The sequence below is a fragment of the Notolabrus celidotus genome, chromosome 19 (genome assembly GCF_009762535.1).
Source record: "Notolabrus celidotus isolate fNotCel1 chromosome 19, fNotCel1.pri, whole genome shotgun sequence".
Taxonomy (NCBI): Eukaryota; Metazoa; Chordata; class Actinopteri; order Labriformes; family Labridae; genus Notolabrus; species Notolabrus celidotus.
The window spans coordinates 14,648,641-14,664,178 of record NC_048290.1 but is presented as its reverse complement, the minus strand read 5'-3'; the positions used below and the strand labels follow the sequence as shown (position 1 = coordinate 14,664,178).

The window sequence follows — 15,538 nt, the reverse complement described above, 5'->3', positions numbered from 1 at the left end:
CGTTAATACGCTCTAAAAATGAAACTCATTCTCACAGAAATGTATTCTTACTGATGTCTGAAATGTTGGTCATCATGTGGAAGTCTAGTATTTTTCTTTTCTTTGCATTATTATTTTTCTTGTTTCAATGCCTTCATTGTTGAGTTTTTGTTACAGGAACATCTTTTCATTCTTCTGTCAGGTGGTTAGAGATGCACCGATATCATCCTGATATTGGTCATCGGCCAGAAACGGACTCAATCAGGGACAAAGGGCTGATCCATGTGACAGATCTAGTCCAATCAGTTGCTAATCTGTGTTCACAGCAATCATGAGCTCGTACTACATCATCAGCGCATTTGTAGGTCTGAGCATTTTGCTAGGTAGAGAGCTAATGGAGCATGGAGGGAGATTACAACAGGCTCGGCAGTTAGGAGGTGTTTCACGCCTATTACTCCAACATCTGCGGTGACAACTTGCAATATGTTCATGGCTATATTTGAGAGGTGGAGGTAGCATGGCAAAATATAACTCAACCAATTTAATCAGGCAGCTCAATAATCATCAAACCAAGCAGTTAACGTCATCAGCTGGAGGAACTTTCCAGTGATGGTTTGAAAGTGTGGAAAATGACTTAGAAGGTACTCAAATGTATTAATAATAACAAATGAACCGCTGCACACTGAAATGACTTCACTCTGACTTTAACTTGAGCGAACCAGTCGCTTCCTCAAGTTCACCAGTCATCAGGTGATGGGCCAGCGGATGGTACCAGCCAAACAGCCTTTTTATATGTTCTTTATCAAATATTCACAATGAGCAACACTACTAAAGCATGTAGAGGACAAGATAAGCAAAGACTGCTTTGTCCACAAAAGTTTGTCACAGGTACTCCAAGTGAAACTTTCCAGGCCGAAGCAGAGATTTGTTACAATAGAATAAATAAAACACTGAAATGTACAAATGGAACTCTCTTTTAGAATTAATGATGTTATATCTGTCTGTAATGTTCACATGAAATATCCTGGAAAAACGTCCAAAGAAGATTTCAGAGGAAGCACAGTTTGTTCTTCGGGTATTTCTCGAGAGTTTCCCAACGTTTCATTTTTCAACATTTTTCATTGAAGGCTGTTTTATCTTTATGGACTGTTTCAATCGAGTGAATAACAACTCTACACACAGTTTATACAAATATTGTCCTTTTCCTATACAGCCATAGATTGTGTATTTGCATGTGTGTATTTGTGTATTTGTGTATTTGTGTGTGTGTGTGTGTGTGTGTGTGTGTGTGTGTGTGTGTGTGTGTGTGTGTGTGTGTGTGTGTGTGTGTGTGTGTGTGTGTGTGTGTGTCACATGGAATCAGCAGGGATGCTTTATACAGTAACTCTTTCTGACAGAGCTGCCGTACTCCAGGGAAAACTTACCAGCCTCCCTTCCTGCTTTGACATAAAACTCAGACTTGAAGTATGCATATGAATGATTCATGGGATCATTGAAAACAATACCAGAAACATGGACTCACACACTCCCCTTTCTTACACACACACACACACACACACACACACACACACACACACACACACACACACACACACACTCTCACACACACACACACACACACACACAGGGATGGAAAGGCAGCAAAGAGCACTTCCTGTCCTGTCAGGAATCACAAACAGCCTTTTATCTGAAATTGTCCTCTCGAGTTCCCAAACATGATTCCTGTAGCTGTTTGCCTTTCTGAATCGCTTTATCGAATCAACATGCTCAACACTCAGAGGAAAGTAAGGTCCCCGACATGATGTTCAAGTGTTGGGCTTGGCAGGACCGACACTCAAGTGTGGGAAAGAAAAGACTGTCCATCTCAATTTGTCGAATGATCTCAGCTTGAAACGAGAACGATGGTCGTATAAAGTGGAATTAATGAAGAGTGCTTCAAAAGGCTGCTTTGATATAAAACTGAGACAAACTAAAGAGTTATTTTTCCCTGGCCTCTTGTGAAACCTTGTTTAAACTTGGATCAGTCTGATATATTATTGGCCTATAATCGGAACATTTTTATAGCATCATTTAGTACCCTGATAAACGTTTTATCCAGTAAAAACAAACGATAAAAGCTGCTGTCATTTACTTCTTAACTAGCCAACACATTCCAACACAGTAGGTAGCGGTATGGGAACCGCCATTACAGAGAAGAACGAGCACAGCCTCAACAAGCTGACAAGAGAGTGAGAATGGCGTCATGTTTCTTTTTCTGTTTTACAGAATAACATGACTTCAACCTGGAACACAAGTGCTGCAAATATTCTGGGAGGAGGGACAAAGTCCTCAAAGTTCAACAGCAAGCAGTAGCTGCAGCTCGCATTAACTCCAAAAAATGATGAATGCCATAGCGCCAATTTGAGAGACAGTTAAAATAGTAAAGGTTGACAACATGAGAAACAAAAAATTGGAAAAAGTGTAGAGTAAAGCCAAACATGTTTTATAATTCAAGGATAAGACAACAAATGAATCTGAGGATTCACCAAACGAGTAAAAGAATGAACTCTGGTACTCACTTATTGAGTTTGGCCATGTAAATCTTGATGTGTCCAAAGTCGGGCCTTTCGGCGGGGTCCTCGGCCCAGCAGCCCTCCATCAGGATGGTCAGCTCCTCGGAGTGACATTTGTTGTCTGTCGTCGGCCGAAAGTACGGCTTCTGACCGTTCCTCACCTTCTGGACGATCTCTGCAGCAGAGAGGATGGAGGGAGGAGTGAGCTTCTGCAGCTTTCTCTGACTTATCTCGCGTATTATTTATTGCAGGTTGATTTGACGCAACGAGCAGCTACAGCCGAGCACAGCGTACCAATAACCCTGCATTTTATAAACCTCTAACTGACTCTGTTCTGTTTCCATCGGATCAGACCTCTCCACAGATCTAACAGGACTCAAGGACCTGAGGCTAAGAACAGGACCTGTATTGAACTGAGTTTGAGTCATGCTCCATTCTATCACTTATAGTGTCCAGGCTTTTCTTATCATAAAGGGTACTTCCAAAGTGAGCGGTGATAAGCACTGATAACAAGAGGTATGGAGAAGTGCTGGGTGTCAAAATTCAGCGATAAGAAATCCGCTTTAGGAGTGACAGTAGTTTGAATGTGCAGGGTGGATTAAATGGACTCCTTCTTATCTGAGGGGAAAATAAAGCTACTGAAAGATGGGTCTCTCCCTCTTTGGGACAAACCTGACGATGTCTGTATCAGGATGTTGTTATTTTGGAAAACATAAAACCTTTAAATTATAACTACATCACAAAAAATCATGCCTTATACTGCTGAAGTAACCCAGAGTGCAGCCTCTATGTAACCTTCTGTCTCATGTTGAAGTGAGAGATTCAGTCCAGTTTCTGAACTGGTCTCAGGGTTTTATTGGGATCATGAGATGCTGCACTCAGTGACTGCTTCACAGAGTTCACTCTGAAACCTAGATTTAAATCGTTCTGTGTTTCTGTCTTTGGGATTCCACTTGAATGATATTCTATAGACACAGCATTACCCATTGACTCTTCTCCTCATTGGTCCATTAATCACAAATTTTCAACTTCTGGGTATTAATCGTTCCTTCTAGTTGATTCCTCCACATGCTCTCTTTTATTATAATCATCATTAAAAAGCCAATCAAAGTAATTAAAGGAATCTGCAGTGAAACGCTGATTGAGCTCCATATTTAACCCAGTCAGGCGCTGGGGGACAGGTGGCAGCTGTCACTGCTCTCAGCCTGTTAATGGATAAGTATCAGGCACTTGTACAATCATCATAGAGCGTGACAGCGAATAAAAGGCTAATGAAAGTAATCACATGGAGGAGGCACACAGGAGGTTTCACACTTCCACTTTATGTCTTCTAGTTGAACTCTTGATCTCACAATTGCTTTGGAAGTTCAAGTTTTTCCTCCTGCCACTGAGCAGCAGCAGCAGCAGCAGCAGCGGGGGGAAACCTCAGTGCCAGTGTAGAAACTGGTCAGACCACAACATGTGTGCAGGAAGCTGAGGAGCCAAAGTGTCAGCCCTGATTAGACTCTGAAGTGTTCGTTAACCGAGGAAGATAGATTGTTTCTGAGTTCTCCAGTCAGAGAAAGAACTAATACAAGACAGAGATCACTCAGGAGGCAGATTTTCATAACAGCTATGTCATGGGAACCTCTATTTACAGAGTTTCCATATGTAGAACAATTGTATCCATAAACATGTACCTTAGGGTCTTTATTTTCCATGGAAGGTGTTCTAGCATGTATCATGTTTGTAGTCTGAGTCGTATTGACCAATCAAGTAGGTGACAGTCTGTTCCTGATCCAAAATTTTAACTTGAGCAACAAATCTGCCAGACGCTGTCATTAAGCCAATCAGCGTTCAGATTTCCAACCACGCTGGAATGCACCAGAAGTTATCAATCCCCATCAACAAACATCATTTTTAAAAGTTGTCCTCTTCCTGAGGACAGACCTGACAAAACTTGCATTTTATATTTTGCTCATCATGATGTTGGTGATTCTGCAAACTTAAGACTTGTTCATTGCTTAAGTAAGCCAGAGTGAAGCTTCTGTGTAATTCATCATTTACAGTGAAACTGGGACTTGTGATCCGACACAGTAAATGTCTTTGCTGGAAGTTCATAGCAAACTACTGCCTACACTGGAAACACTGAAAAGCTGTTCATCACTCTCAGAGGCTTATATCGATTTAAGATGAAAGCTGATGGGCTCCGTCATCGCTTTGCTGGTGTGGCAATACCTTTCTACAGTGAATCATGAGTGAGAATAAAATCACAGCTCTACATGTAAAAGAAAATATTCCAGAGTTCTTGCTAAAGTCCTGTGAGGCAGGTGTGAGTCACACCAAATCAAGTGGATATCTCTCAAGGTTAGAATCTCTTCAGCGCCGAATATTCTTGTGTAACCTGTGACTGTTTTCATCACCGAGCTGCAGAGGAGGGATCCTGACAAAAAGAGGAAACTTGGGACTAAACACTGAGTAACTGTGGAAGATACTATTCGAATCATCTGACTCATACTGCTAAGGCTTTAGCTGACCTTTGGAATTAATTGAAATAATCCACAGAAAGAGGACAGCAAATTTAATCTCCCGTCACTTACTGTGAAACGGCTTTGGGAAGAAGATCTCTTCAAAGCCAAGGCAAGCAGAATAATTAAAGAGACTAATTTGCATAAGGTCATGTGATTGTTATTATAATTAAACTAATGTAAATCCATCCTTTTACTGGATCCTAAGAAATGCACAGAATCCAGATGAACTGCACTCATGATGGATCTGTAGCTCATGATTTACCTAAGTGTCAATGCAAGAAACTGTGTTTTCCTTTAGTAGTGAGCGCGCGCTTGATCTCAGACCTGCAGCATTCTCCATGGTGACAGGCTTTGCTTTTTTAGGTTGGTAGAGTATCACCTTGCTTCTCTTTCTACACTTAAAGTTTTTCAAATTGGGCACTTTTTAGTACCTCATTGAGCTCCTCCATTCTCAGGTTCTCCTCTTCCACCCAACTCACCCTCCCACCTGCTCGCTTGACCACCATGGGGTCGAGAGCCTTCAGTCGCTCAGCCCCCCGCCTCTGGAACTCTCTCCCCCAGGACTTACAAAACTCCACCTCTCCCACCACCTTCAAATCCTGCCTCAAAACTCACCTTTTCCACCAAGCCTACTCCATTTAATTTGTCTCTTTGGGACTGGAATGACATCACTTTCATTTTTCTAGTACTGTATTTTTATTCTGTTGTATTTATCTATTTATTTACTGTTGAGTGTTGTTTTTACTGTTGGTATGTTGTAAGGTGACCTTGAGTGTCCAGAAAGGCGCCTATAAATACAATTTATTATTATTATTATTATTATTATATTTTGGGATGAATAATCGGCACCTAAAGTTTTTGAATAGCTAAATCTGGAAGCTGCAAAACCATGTTTTCACTACCACTCAGGATAATACCAGAGGTCAGAGGTCAAAGTAAGTCCACTGAAAGTGCTTGTTTTTTTCCTCTGACAGCCTGAGTTTCATTGCAGTCTAAACTGTCTGAAAACTTTACAAAAAAGATCCCTAAAGGCTTCGAAAGATATCATTTTTGTGACACCAGAGACAGCCATTACTTTTCTCTCTTCAAGGCCACCAGACTCCAAACACAAAAACAGTAATTATGCATTTCAGAACACGGGGCTGCTGGTCGTTCTCTGCCCTTTAGTGTTTATTTTTTTGTATTTTTGTGTGTTTCAGAAATGTTTTGTCTGATCCAACCTCACCATTAAAACACCAAAGTCACAAACACAAAAACTGGCAAAGTGATCGTGGCTGCGGTGGAGTAGCTACTCTGACTTCTGCAGGGTGAAATCACTCTTTTGGTAAACTGAGTCTGGTGGCTTTGAAAAAGATATATCACAGATGTTTCTGGTTAACAAAAGGAAAAGACCGTTTCCATAATGTTGTCGGTCACTTACTCTCCCAATCTAAGCTCATCTGTGGCAAAAACAAGCACTCTGATGGATGGCACATTTGACCCCCAGCATCAAGTTGCAGCAATTACAGCCAGCTTGGTGGCTGACTGCTTAAGTAATGTATTGGTGCTGTACTAATCTCCTCTTCCAGATTCTGTATAGAGATGCAGAATCTATGGGCAAAGGACTTATTTTGGTGTGTGTGGAGTTTTTGTTTCTTTGTAGTCTGCATACTGAGCTCCATTAGCTCTTCATCATGCTTTAACTGTGCAGAGGAAAACAAGTCTGAAACCAAAAAGGCAAAACCATAGACTGTATAAATAATGGACGTAGTATCCGTGACGTCACCCATATGTTTCTGAGCGCTGTTTTGAAGCTAATCGTCGGAGGCAGCCATATTGGAAATGCAGAACTCAACCAAACTTAGTGTGAGGTAAAGAGGCAGAGTTTGAGCCTCCTAGCCAACAGCTATGTGTTCCCGCTTGTCAGTCAAGTCAGTCATGTCCTTATTTGGGCAAAAACTCTAATCTTAATATTGTCTGAACCACCTTGTTAGAAATAAATTCACCCCGTACAGTGTGTGCCGATAGAGAAATTAGCTACATAGAGCCAAGCTGTTTTTTGAACCAGACTGTAAACATGTTTATTAATGCTGCAGAGATCATCTTTTTTGAATGGGTGTGTATGTGGTTTACGGTGTTTCTGCAGCCAGCCTAAAGCGGATTCTCGATGAATTGCAGTTTATATTTTGAGACCAGAGGTTGCCGCTTGGGCAAAACATAATCCACCGTAACAGAATTAGGAAACCTGCAGCCAGTCATCTGATGCCAATTCATATTGTGAGACCAAGACAGCACCCTGATGAACAAGCCTTCGCATTTTAACACTGATCCATGCGTAGTATTGGAGTCTCAGTGTGCGATTTCACATTGTGCGCAAGAGCCAAGCACACAGCAGAAGCTTCACATACACACTCATAGACCTGTCCCGCTCTGGTTCACTGAGATTCTGTCTCACACAGGAAAGGAAGTCCTGACTGCTAACTGCTGGCCGAACAGGATGTCCTAAAAAGTACACCAGGATTGGTAAAATTACCAAACTTGCACTTGATTAGAAATTAAGGCTCCATTTTAATTTGGAATATTTAGCCCAGGTTTACAAATCCAAGAACTGCTTAGCAAAGGAAACCTCTTGCTGCTGCTTCATCATGGCTTTTGATGCTGTGGATCAATATCTGTCTTGTTGTACACTTTAATGTCTTGTTGAATGAGGGAGACGGGGGTTGGAGGTTGCAACTCCCTGATACCTTCCTTGCCAAATTTTAAGATACATAATCAAATGTCCAAGCTGCAAAACCATGCATGGGTTGAAATTTTGAAAATGCGTGCAGCACTTTTAAAATAGCATGTCACTATTTAAGCTTCCTCCAGAAATTCAACACCGGTTTATCTTACTTTTATTTTAAAGTTTCTCTTATTTTGTGTTTTGCTTTGGTTGTTTCTAGAAGCTGTCGTGTCGTCTTGTCCCAGATTCGAGACATGTTACTTGTCTGACTCCACCTGCCCCTGACATCTGGACAACATGTGTTCCCTGTTTGTGTTCATAGCCGCGGGGACACGCAAGAAAAAGGTCAGGGTTGTCTGACTTTAGCAAAGGTCCACTTTAATGCAGTGAAAGAGCCTCTGAATGAAGTTTTTATTATGTGAGCCTCTGTCTTTTCTCAAGGGAGCCTTGAGGACATTTTGGGCTCTGTGTCTCAGAATAGTCTTTTAAAGAAGCTTGATAATGTTTGGTGTTGATTTCTCACGATACTCTGTTGCATGCTTGCTGAGTTAAAGGATTGCAGTGGCCATCTGACCTTTAGAGGCCTACAAAAGACGAATGTGTTTACCTTTGGGGCTGAGGTCCATGCCCTCCACGTAGAAAGGCCCACTCCTCAGAGCTATTTCCTGCAGTATGATGCCAAAACTGTACACATCACCCTTGGGAGTCCCTTGAGGAGGATGTCGGTCATATATGAGCAGGTCAGGAGCTGTCCAGAGCTTCTCTGAAAAGCCAAACAGTGAGAGGCGCTCAGAAACACAACAGGAGCTGATGTTTTTTTTGTGAATGAAAATGTTCAGACTTACTTGCATAGAGTGCGTGCGAGTCGTCATTTTCGCAGGACGTACGGAAGCTGGCCAAACCATAATCCGTGATTTTCAAAACAAATCGGCTGTCCACCACGCAATTAGATGACTTCAGATTTCCATGGCAGCCGATGTAGCTGTTGTGGAGATAGTTCATTCCCTGGTGGAGAGGAGCGTTAAATCAAGCATTAAGGGATGTTTTTTTCCCTACAGAGCAAATCATACATGAAAACAGAAATCCAGACATATGGAAGTAATCTGCTTTGACAAGTTGATGTATGCTAAAGGTTTTAAAAGAGGCTGTGCTTCAAGGACCTCACAGTCACGGTGAACGTCTGGGAAATGACTGTTAAATCCTTTGGTGAGGGGACTGAATGCACTTATGTTCAATATTTGGTGGAAACGGTGAGTCAAACATCCCTCAAAGCTTCAGCAGCGCCTCTTCTCTGCAGAGTGCTGCTATCTGTGTGGAGAGATTTTGGCCGGAGCGTTTCAACACGCATGTAGCTCGACATCTTATCCATCCAAGAGGCCGCTCTCTTCACAAAAAGCCTCTTTGTGGAGACAGATTTAAAATAATCTTCTAAACTGAGTCCCTGATTAGTTTTGATTAAGCTGGAAGGAAACTTCAGCAAAGTTTATGATTATCTGTCCCAGTTTAGACGATATAACAGCAACATTTACTGAAGTTTCACCCACTGCGCTGAGCCAAAAATACATTTTTGTGCTTGTTACTCTCTTACTCTCTTTCACTGCCTCACTCACTCTTTCACAAACTCCTCATGAAACCATGGCAACTTAGATATATTTTCTGTGTGGCTGTAAGGCAACCAATGCAACACATTTAACTCTGAAAAGTGACCTGATCTGACAGCATAAGCCTAAAAAGATCATATAAGTCAATACGTCTGAGCAGCTTTCTGTGTCTGTTCTGTGTTTACCGTCTGACCTCCACCTACCTTCACTATGTCATTGATCAGCGAGTAGCGAAACATCCAGTCCAGATTGATGCTCTCATTCTCCAAAATATCCTGAGAAAACAGAAACAGATCAAAAATGAAACAGGAAACTTTACAGACGAGAACAAAACGTCTACTTCTGATCTATCTTTAACTTTTCCGAGAGCCGAGAGGGACTAAAAGTTAAATGTGAGATTAAAATAAATAACATCCAATTTTATCATTTTTCATCCTCAATTTTAGGCTGAATTTTGTGACATATCAGTCTAATTCTGTACCGACCCGGCCCTCATCAGTGTATCAGGTGTTTTCATGAAGATCACCATTTCCAAGAGCAACACTGTGAATTTATTACTTTTCTAATAACTACATATATATTTTAGGGGGGCATTTTTGCCTTTATTGATAGGACAGCTGAAGAGATGCAGGAAATATGGGGAGTAGAGAAAGGGAGGGAAGACATGCAGGACATGGTCGAGGCTGGAATCGAACCTGCGACCTCTTGGACGAGGGCTATGGCCTCTGTGGGGCCCCTCAAAAACAGAGCTATGGGGCGCGCTTGGACCGCTAGGCCCCATAGCTCTGTTTTTGAAGGGCTGATATGTTAAGTGATATAACATATAAAGTCCCAATCTGTGCAACTACATAAACCTGTTCCTCCTGACACTTCAGTGCCTGTTTATTCCTTCGCCACTGGTCCCTATAACTAACGTCAAGTCATTTGCTGAAGATGTGTCTGTGTCCTGATTTTTTCCCTTGTGCCTGACCTGCAGTGTTTTTTCTCTGTGTGCAGCCATCTCCCAGCACACCAGGTTTTTCCCAAGGCCAGCGTTTGGATCCAGCATCCTGGATTTTCTGTTTTCTTCAGTTTTGTGTGTAATAAACTGACTAGAATCCCCACTTTGTCTCTGTCTCAGCTCTGGGGCCCCACAACTGAGAACAAACCCTGACAAGTTAGCTTGCAAAAGGTGAGCAAACTAGTAATGTTCCATACCACTGATTTCCTTTCCGATCCGATACTGTGTAAAATTCAGGATGGTATTGGCGATACCGATCCGATACCGATACTTTGTGCAAATACACCTAATGTGTCTGGCAAATCTAAAAAAAAGTAGTGTATTTCTGAGTTATTTATTTATTTATTTATTTTAAACTCGTAAGTATATCGAGGTAGCGGCGTCATTTACAATAAAGCCGAGCTAATACAACAACAGAAAAACCAAACAGAGGACACAATCATACAAAATATGTGAAAATTGTGTTTTAAACACAAAAAAAGAAAATAAGTAAAACAATAAAACCATTAAAATAAATTATTGTTTAATTATTAAGAACTAGTAGTTCCCACCAACCGCGTATCATTTAGATAAGATCTCAATAGTTTAGTTACTTTCAACTGTGTTCCTGTTAATGATATACATTGCCTCAAATGACTGAAGTATTGAATCGATTTTAGAGCATAAAGATCTGGTTTCAGAAGTATCGATATTTCAGTATTGATCCACACATCCCTAGAGCAAACACAGGTGGCCAGTGGGTAGCAGTGTTGTGGTTGGTGTGAAACCTATCCATTAAAACCCATGCATGTCATAGAAAACAGCTTTGTGACCACCGTGACCACCATGCGTGAAAGGTGTCGACTCTGAACGTTCTCTGGACTTGTTTTGAAGTCCTGAACTTCTGTCGCTTCAAACATATCCTGAAGAGAAACTTTCCCACTTCACAAGATTCATTTGAAACAGATTTCTATGTCTGACTCTGCAGCCTGCTTTTACTTTGAAACATCCAAGTGAAGGAACAAACAAAACAAACAATATTTGAAGCAGGCGGACATAAAGCAGGGAGATAATAACAGATATAGAGTTATTATACTTTCTTCAGCAGCAGAGCTGTAATGTTTACAAGTGAAGGAGATGTTACCTGCAGGCTGCCTCTGGGACAGTACTCTGTTACGATGCAGATGTTTGGAGGGTCAATGCAGGCCCCGATGAACCTGGTTAGATGGTTGAACTGAACGTCTCTCATCTGAAAATAACCACACAAACACACAGCAACTTGAGTGCAACACTTTCCAAACATCACATTCCCAAAGCCATGGAAACAGAGGACGGGGAGGGCGACTGACGACTCATTTATATACACAAGCTTTTTCAGAATAACGCTGCCAGAAGTTCATCAAAATAGTCTATTTGCAGTCGGCCAGTTGGCACTGGTGTCTTTTTCTACGTGTTGAGACGCATTCCTGCTCAGGGCACCCAGTTGAAACATGTGCATGTGCATAAATTGCCCTTGGAGGTTATGAATGAGCCTGTGTGCTGAGGATGAGGGAAAAAAAGGTTGAGGTGTTGAGAGGATGTAGGAGCAGGAGTATTAGAGCAGAGCGGGCAGGACGTGTAAAACTGCTTTACATGGAAAATAAGCACACGTTGATTTTACGATACAGCACGTCTTCCAAAACATGAATCACTTTGAATATTAGAAGTATGGAAACAGAGATGTTTAAGGTTTGCTGATTTAGAGGAAACTTGGAGAACGTTTTCTGGCCTTTTTATGAGAAAGTGTGAAAAGGCCTGGTTGTTTTCTCTCAGATCCTCGGCTCCTCTCTTTTAGCTGTTCCTCAGAGTAGAACAGAAACATTTGGTGACGCTGCTTTCAGCCACAGCGCTCTAAGACGATGGAACAGCCTGCTGGAGGATCTGAGAGGAGCTGATAGAGATATTGAGACTTGAGACATAAGACTATATTTCAATTCTGCTTCTTTCTTGTTTTCAATCGCTGTAAAGCACTTTGGGTTGCATTTGATTTGTATGAAAGGTGCTATATAAATAAAGCTTGATTGATTGATTGATTGATTGATTGATTGATTGATTGATTGATTGATTGATTGATTGATTGATTGATTGATTGATTGATTGATTGATTGATTTATAGAAATCCGTAGATGTCCCACTTCTGTCTGCCTTTATTTCAAGTCAAGTGCAGACAGAAGGAGCACAGAAAAGGGGGGAAAATCTTTCTTCAGCCAGTCAGAAACATTTAAATATGGTGTCTGTAATTTCAACAGTGTACTTTTCATCTTTGAGCACAGTGAGTGACAGCTGCTCTCACAGCAAAACACGGGGGAGTCGGTCGCTCCTGTTTCACGGCAGCAGGGATGTTAGCATACCCTTTGGCCTATATAATTTCCCCTGCTGCACTCTGGTGTGTGTTGGAGTAAGGATGTAGGGGGGGACAAGGGGGAGGTGCTGGAAGACAAGTGGTTAAGTTTCCACTGGCAGGCACAGTCTCTTCCCCCATCTGGTTGCCTTTTTCATGAGCTGAGGTTTGACAGCCGATCAAGCCCCCGGGGCATCCGAGAAGCTGGCAGCTCAGACAGCAGCCCCTCTCCCTCATGTGTGTGTGCCTGCTGACTGACCGAGGGGCCGCAGAGGAGTCCAAGAACTGCCCTCCTCCAACTTGCACGAAAAAGGGACCAACACTCAAAGCAAGGACAGAAAGAAACTCAGCAAAAAGAGTTGGAGAAGTGGAGAAATGGCCAAAAGTATTCCCCCAGCAGCATCCATCTTGTTCATGAGCGCCCATGTAATTCCCGAGTTAAGGGTTTTCCTGTGCCACACTGTGTTTCCATCACTAAACCACATAAATTATGTGGACTTTTTTTCTCTCCTTCAGCTTACTGATCGCCTGCTTGTAAATATTTCCCAGCCAAAGAGACCTTTTCATCAACAGCTGCTGTTGATGATGTTGAAGAGACAGATTAAGGTGTTAACAAGCTGCAGTGGATCTGTGTGTGCAGGCAATACAGGCATCCAGGTGACACAACCAGCAAAGAGAATCAATCTCCAATAAAGAAGAAATTGATTAATGTCCTCCTGAGGTAGAAACCGTAAGTTTCCTACGGCAGGTACAATGATTGAACCTTGTACGAAGCTTGTTCCCCTGCAGTGTTTACAAGTACAATAATGTCAATTCATGGTTGTTTCCCTGAATTAAAGAATGATGAGCTGAATGCGACTTGATAAGTCGTCAGCACGTTCTCCAAACACGTCTCTTTTTTCACATTGAGGACTAAAAAGCTGCTAGATAGAGAAAAAAAAGGCTAATACAAGAGTTCTGTATTCCTCTCAGGTACAGTGATTAGAAGTGAAACTATAAGCAGGACAGAGGTTGTTCTCTGCATAATAATAAGGAAAATGGAAGGAAGAGGATTAATTATTTTTAATAAAATATCAGAAACAGCACTAAAAATATAAATCGTGTCCAGAGGGAGCACTAGAGGAGAGATCATTAACAGTGACCATTAAAAGAAAAGGTGTTCATGCTAAAGGTTACACGGGTGACCTTTTCCGACGAGCCTCCATCGATTTCTCCCTCCACTATCTTCTGCTCATCCAGTGCAAAGCTGTCAGCATTAAGGATACCCAGAAGTGACTCATTTCTTATACAGAAATTTGAATTCTGACTAACAAACTGGACTAAAAGTAAGAAAAAACTCTAAGAAGTCAAAGTAAAGCATAAATTATTCAACACAGCTCAACACAGATCACAAAGTCTGCAGGTAGATAATGTTGAATTGGTTTGCAGAGTGTGGCTGAAGTTAGCAGAGCTAGCACCACCCCCTTTAAGTCCTCCTGAAAGGTTAAGGTTCACATGCCTGTGCTGGTTACTCATCGCTCCAGTCAAGCTGTTATACGCCAATTTAATCAGACAAAGCCGACATATAACTTTATCTCCGTTTTCTAGATTAGAAAATGATTTAGATTTAGATCCAGATTTTTGGTCTCCACCACCTTCTCTGGGAAATGTCTGCCAAATGCGACACTTGAACAATCACAGTCACTTTGTCTGTTTGTCATTTAGTTTCAGGTAGTGGGTGTGGCGTTTTCAGATATTCATTCTTACTGAAAGTGGACTTCTGATATGACCAGCAACCCACACAATAACAGCCATAAGATCCCAAACCAGTAAAGATTTGATGATAAGGATTTATAGAAGCATTCTGGGAATACCTCTTATGAATGGATAGCCATCAGCAACCCTTTTTATATGCATGTAGTAAAAGCAAAAACACTGATTAGTGCAGCATTAAGTATGTAAATGTATTACCAAATGTTTCTTTTGTGCAGGTATAAAATGTTTGATCTAATATTACAAACAATGCAAAACAATATTTCTGTGAAGCACTTTCCTCCACGTCCTTAGAAAACTGTTTGATAAAGAACCTAAGAGAGGTCAATATTAATTTATACGGTGCATTAAAAGCTAGAAAAAACAGAAACATGACGATGTTGTGAAGCAAAGTTTTGATGCACGGAGAGGAAATATTAGAAAAGACTTAAAGGGAAATTTAAACCTTGGAACTGTAGGAACATTTATTTTGAGCTATTTAAGTGCATTCTTGTTTATTATTACCTCACTGAGTGAAACGCTTGATTCTTATTGGTCAAAACCCCATTGCAACAGTGATTCATTCTCAAAGCAAAAGCTACGGCAGGGATACGCTGATCACACATATCATATTATATCTAATCAATCCGCAGGAAGGAGTCTAGCACATCTCCTTTCTGCCTGTTGACACTGGCAAAAACGTTGGCTCACCTTGTCAATAGAAATGTTCAGTTTAATACGAATGATAACAAATAAGCAGCAGGATCATGTGTGAACCTGACATGAATTAAAATAGGAATTTGTTGACATGGAAGTGTTACTGATCATGGAGTCTGTAAGACTATTCATTAAGCTGTATTGATAAATCATATTTAGATCATTAAATCATCTATAAATCAATATTTTGTGTCAGCTTGTTCATATTGGTAGTTGGTAGCCATGCAATAAACAGGACAATGGAAAGTGTAACTGGGAGTTATGGAAGTTAGAATCCCATCAGGGCGAGTAAGACCCCAACGCAAAGCATTATCCCTTACAGTACATGAGAGTTGTTAGGTTTGGACATGCAGCCTGAAGAATCCATTTGATTCGTTAGACAGACACA

The 15,538-nt window shown here is 41.3% G+C and overlaps 1 protein-coding gene across 1 annotated transcript in view; it reads right to left on the bottom strand.

The window, feature by feature from the left end:
• The window catches only part of LOC117831480 (atrial natriuretic peptide receptor 2), a 76,774-nt gene that overhangs the window by 20,075 nt on the left and 41,161 nt on the right, over positions 1–15,538 (bottom strand). Inside the window, 5 exon segments of the mRNA XM_034710200.1 lie at positions 2,538–2,706; positions 8,350–8,505; positions 8,588–8,747; positions 9,547–9,618; positions 11,467–11,571. Of these exon segments, the coding sequence (XP_034566091.1) occupies positions 2,538–2,706; positions 8,350–8,505; positions 8,588–8,747; positions 9,547–9,618; positions 11,467–11,571 (662 nt within the window).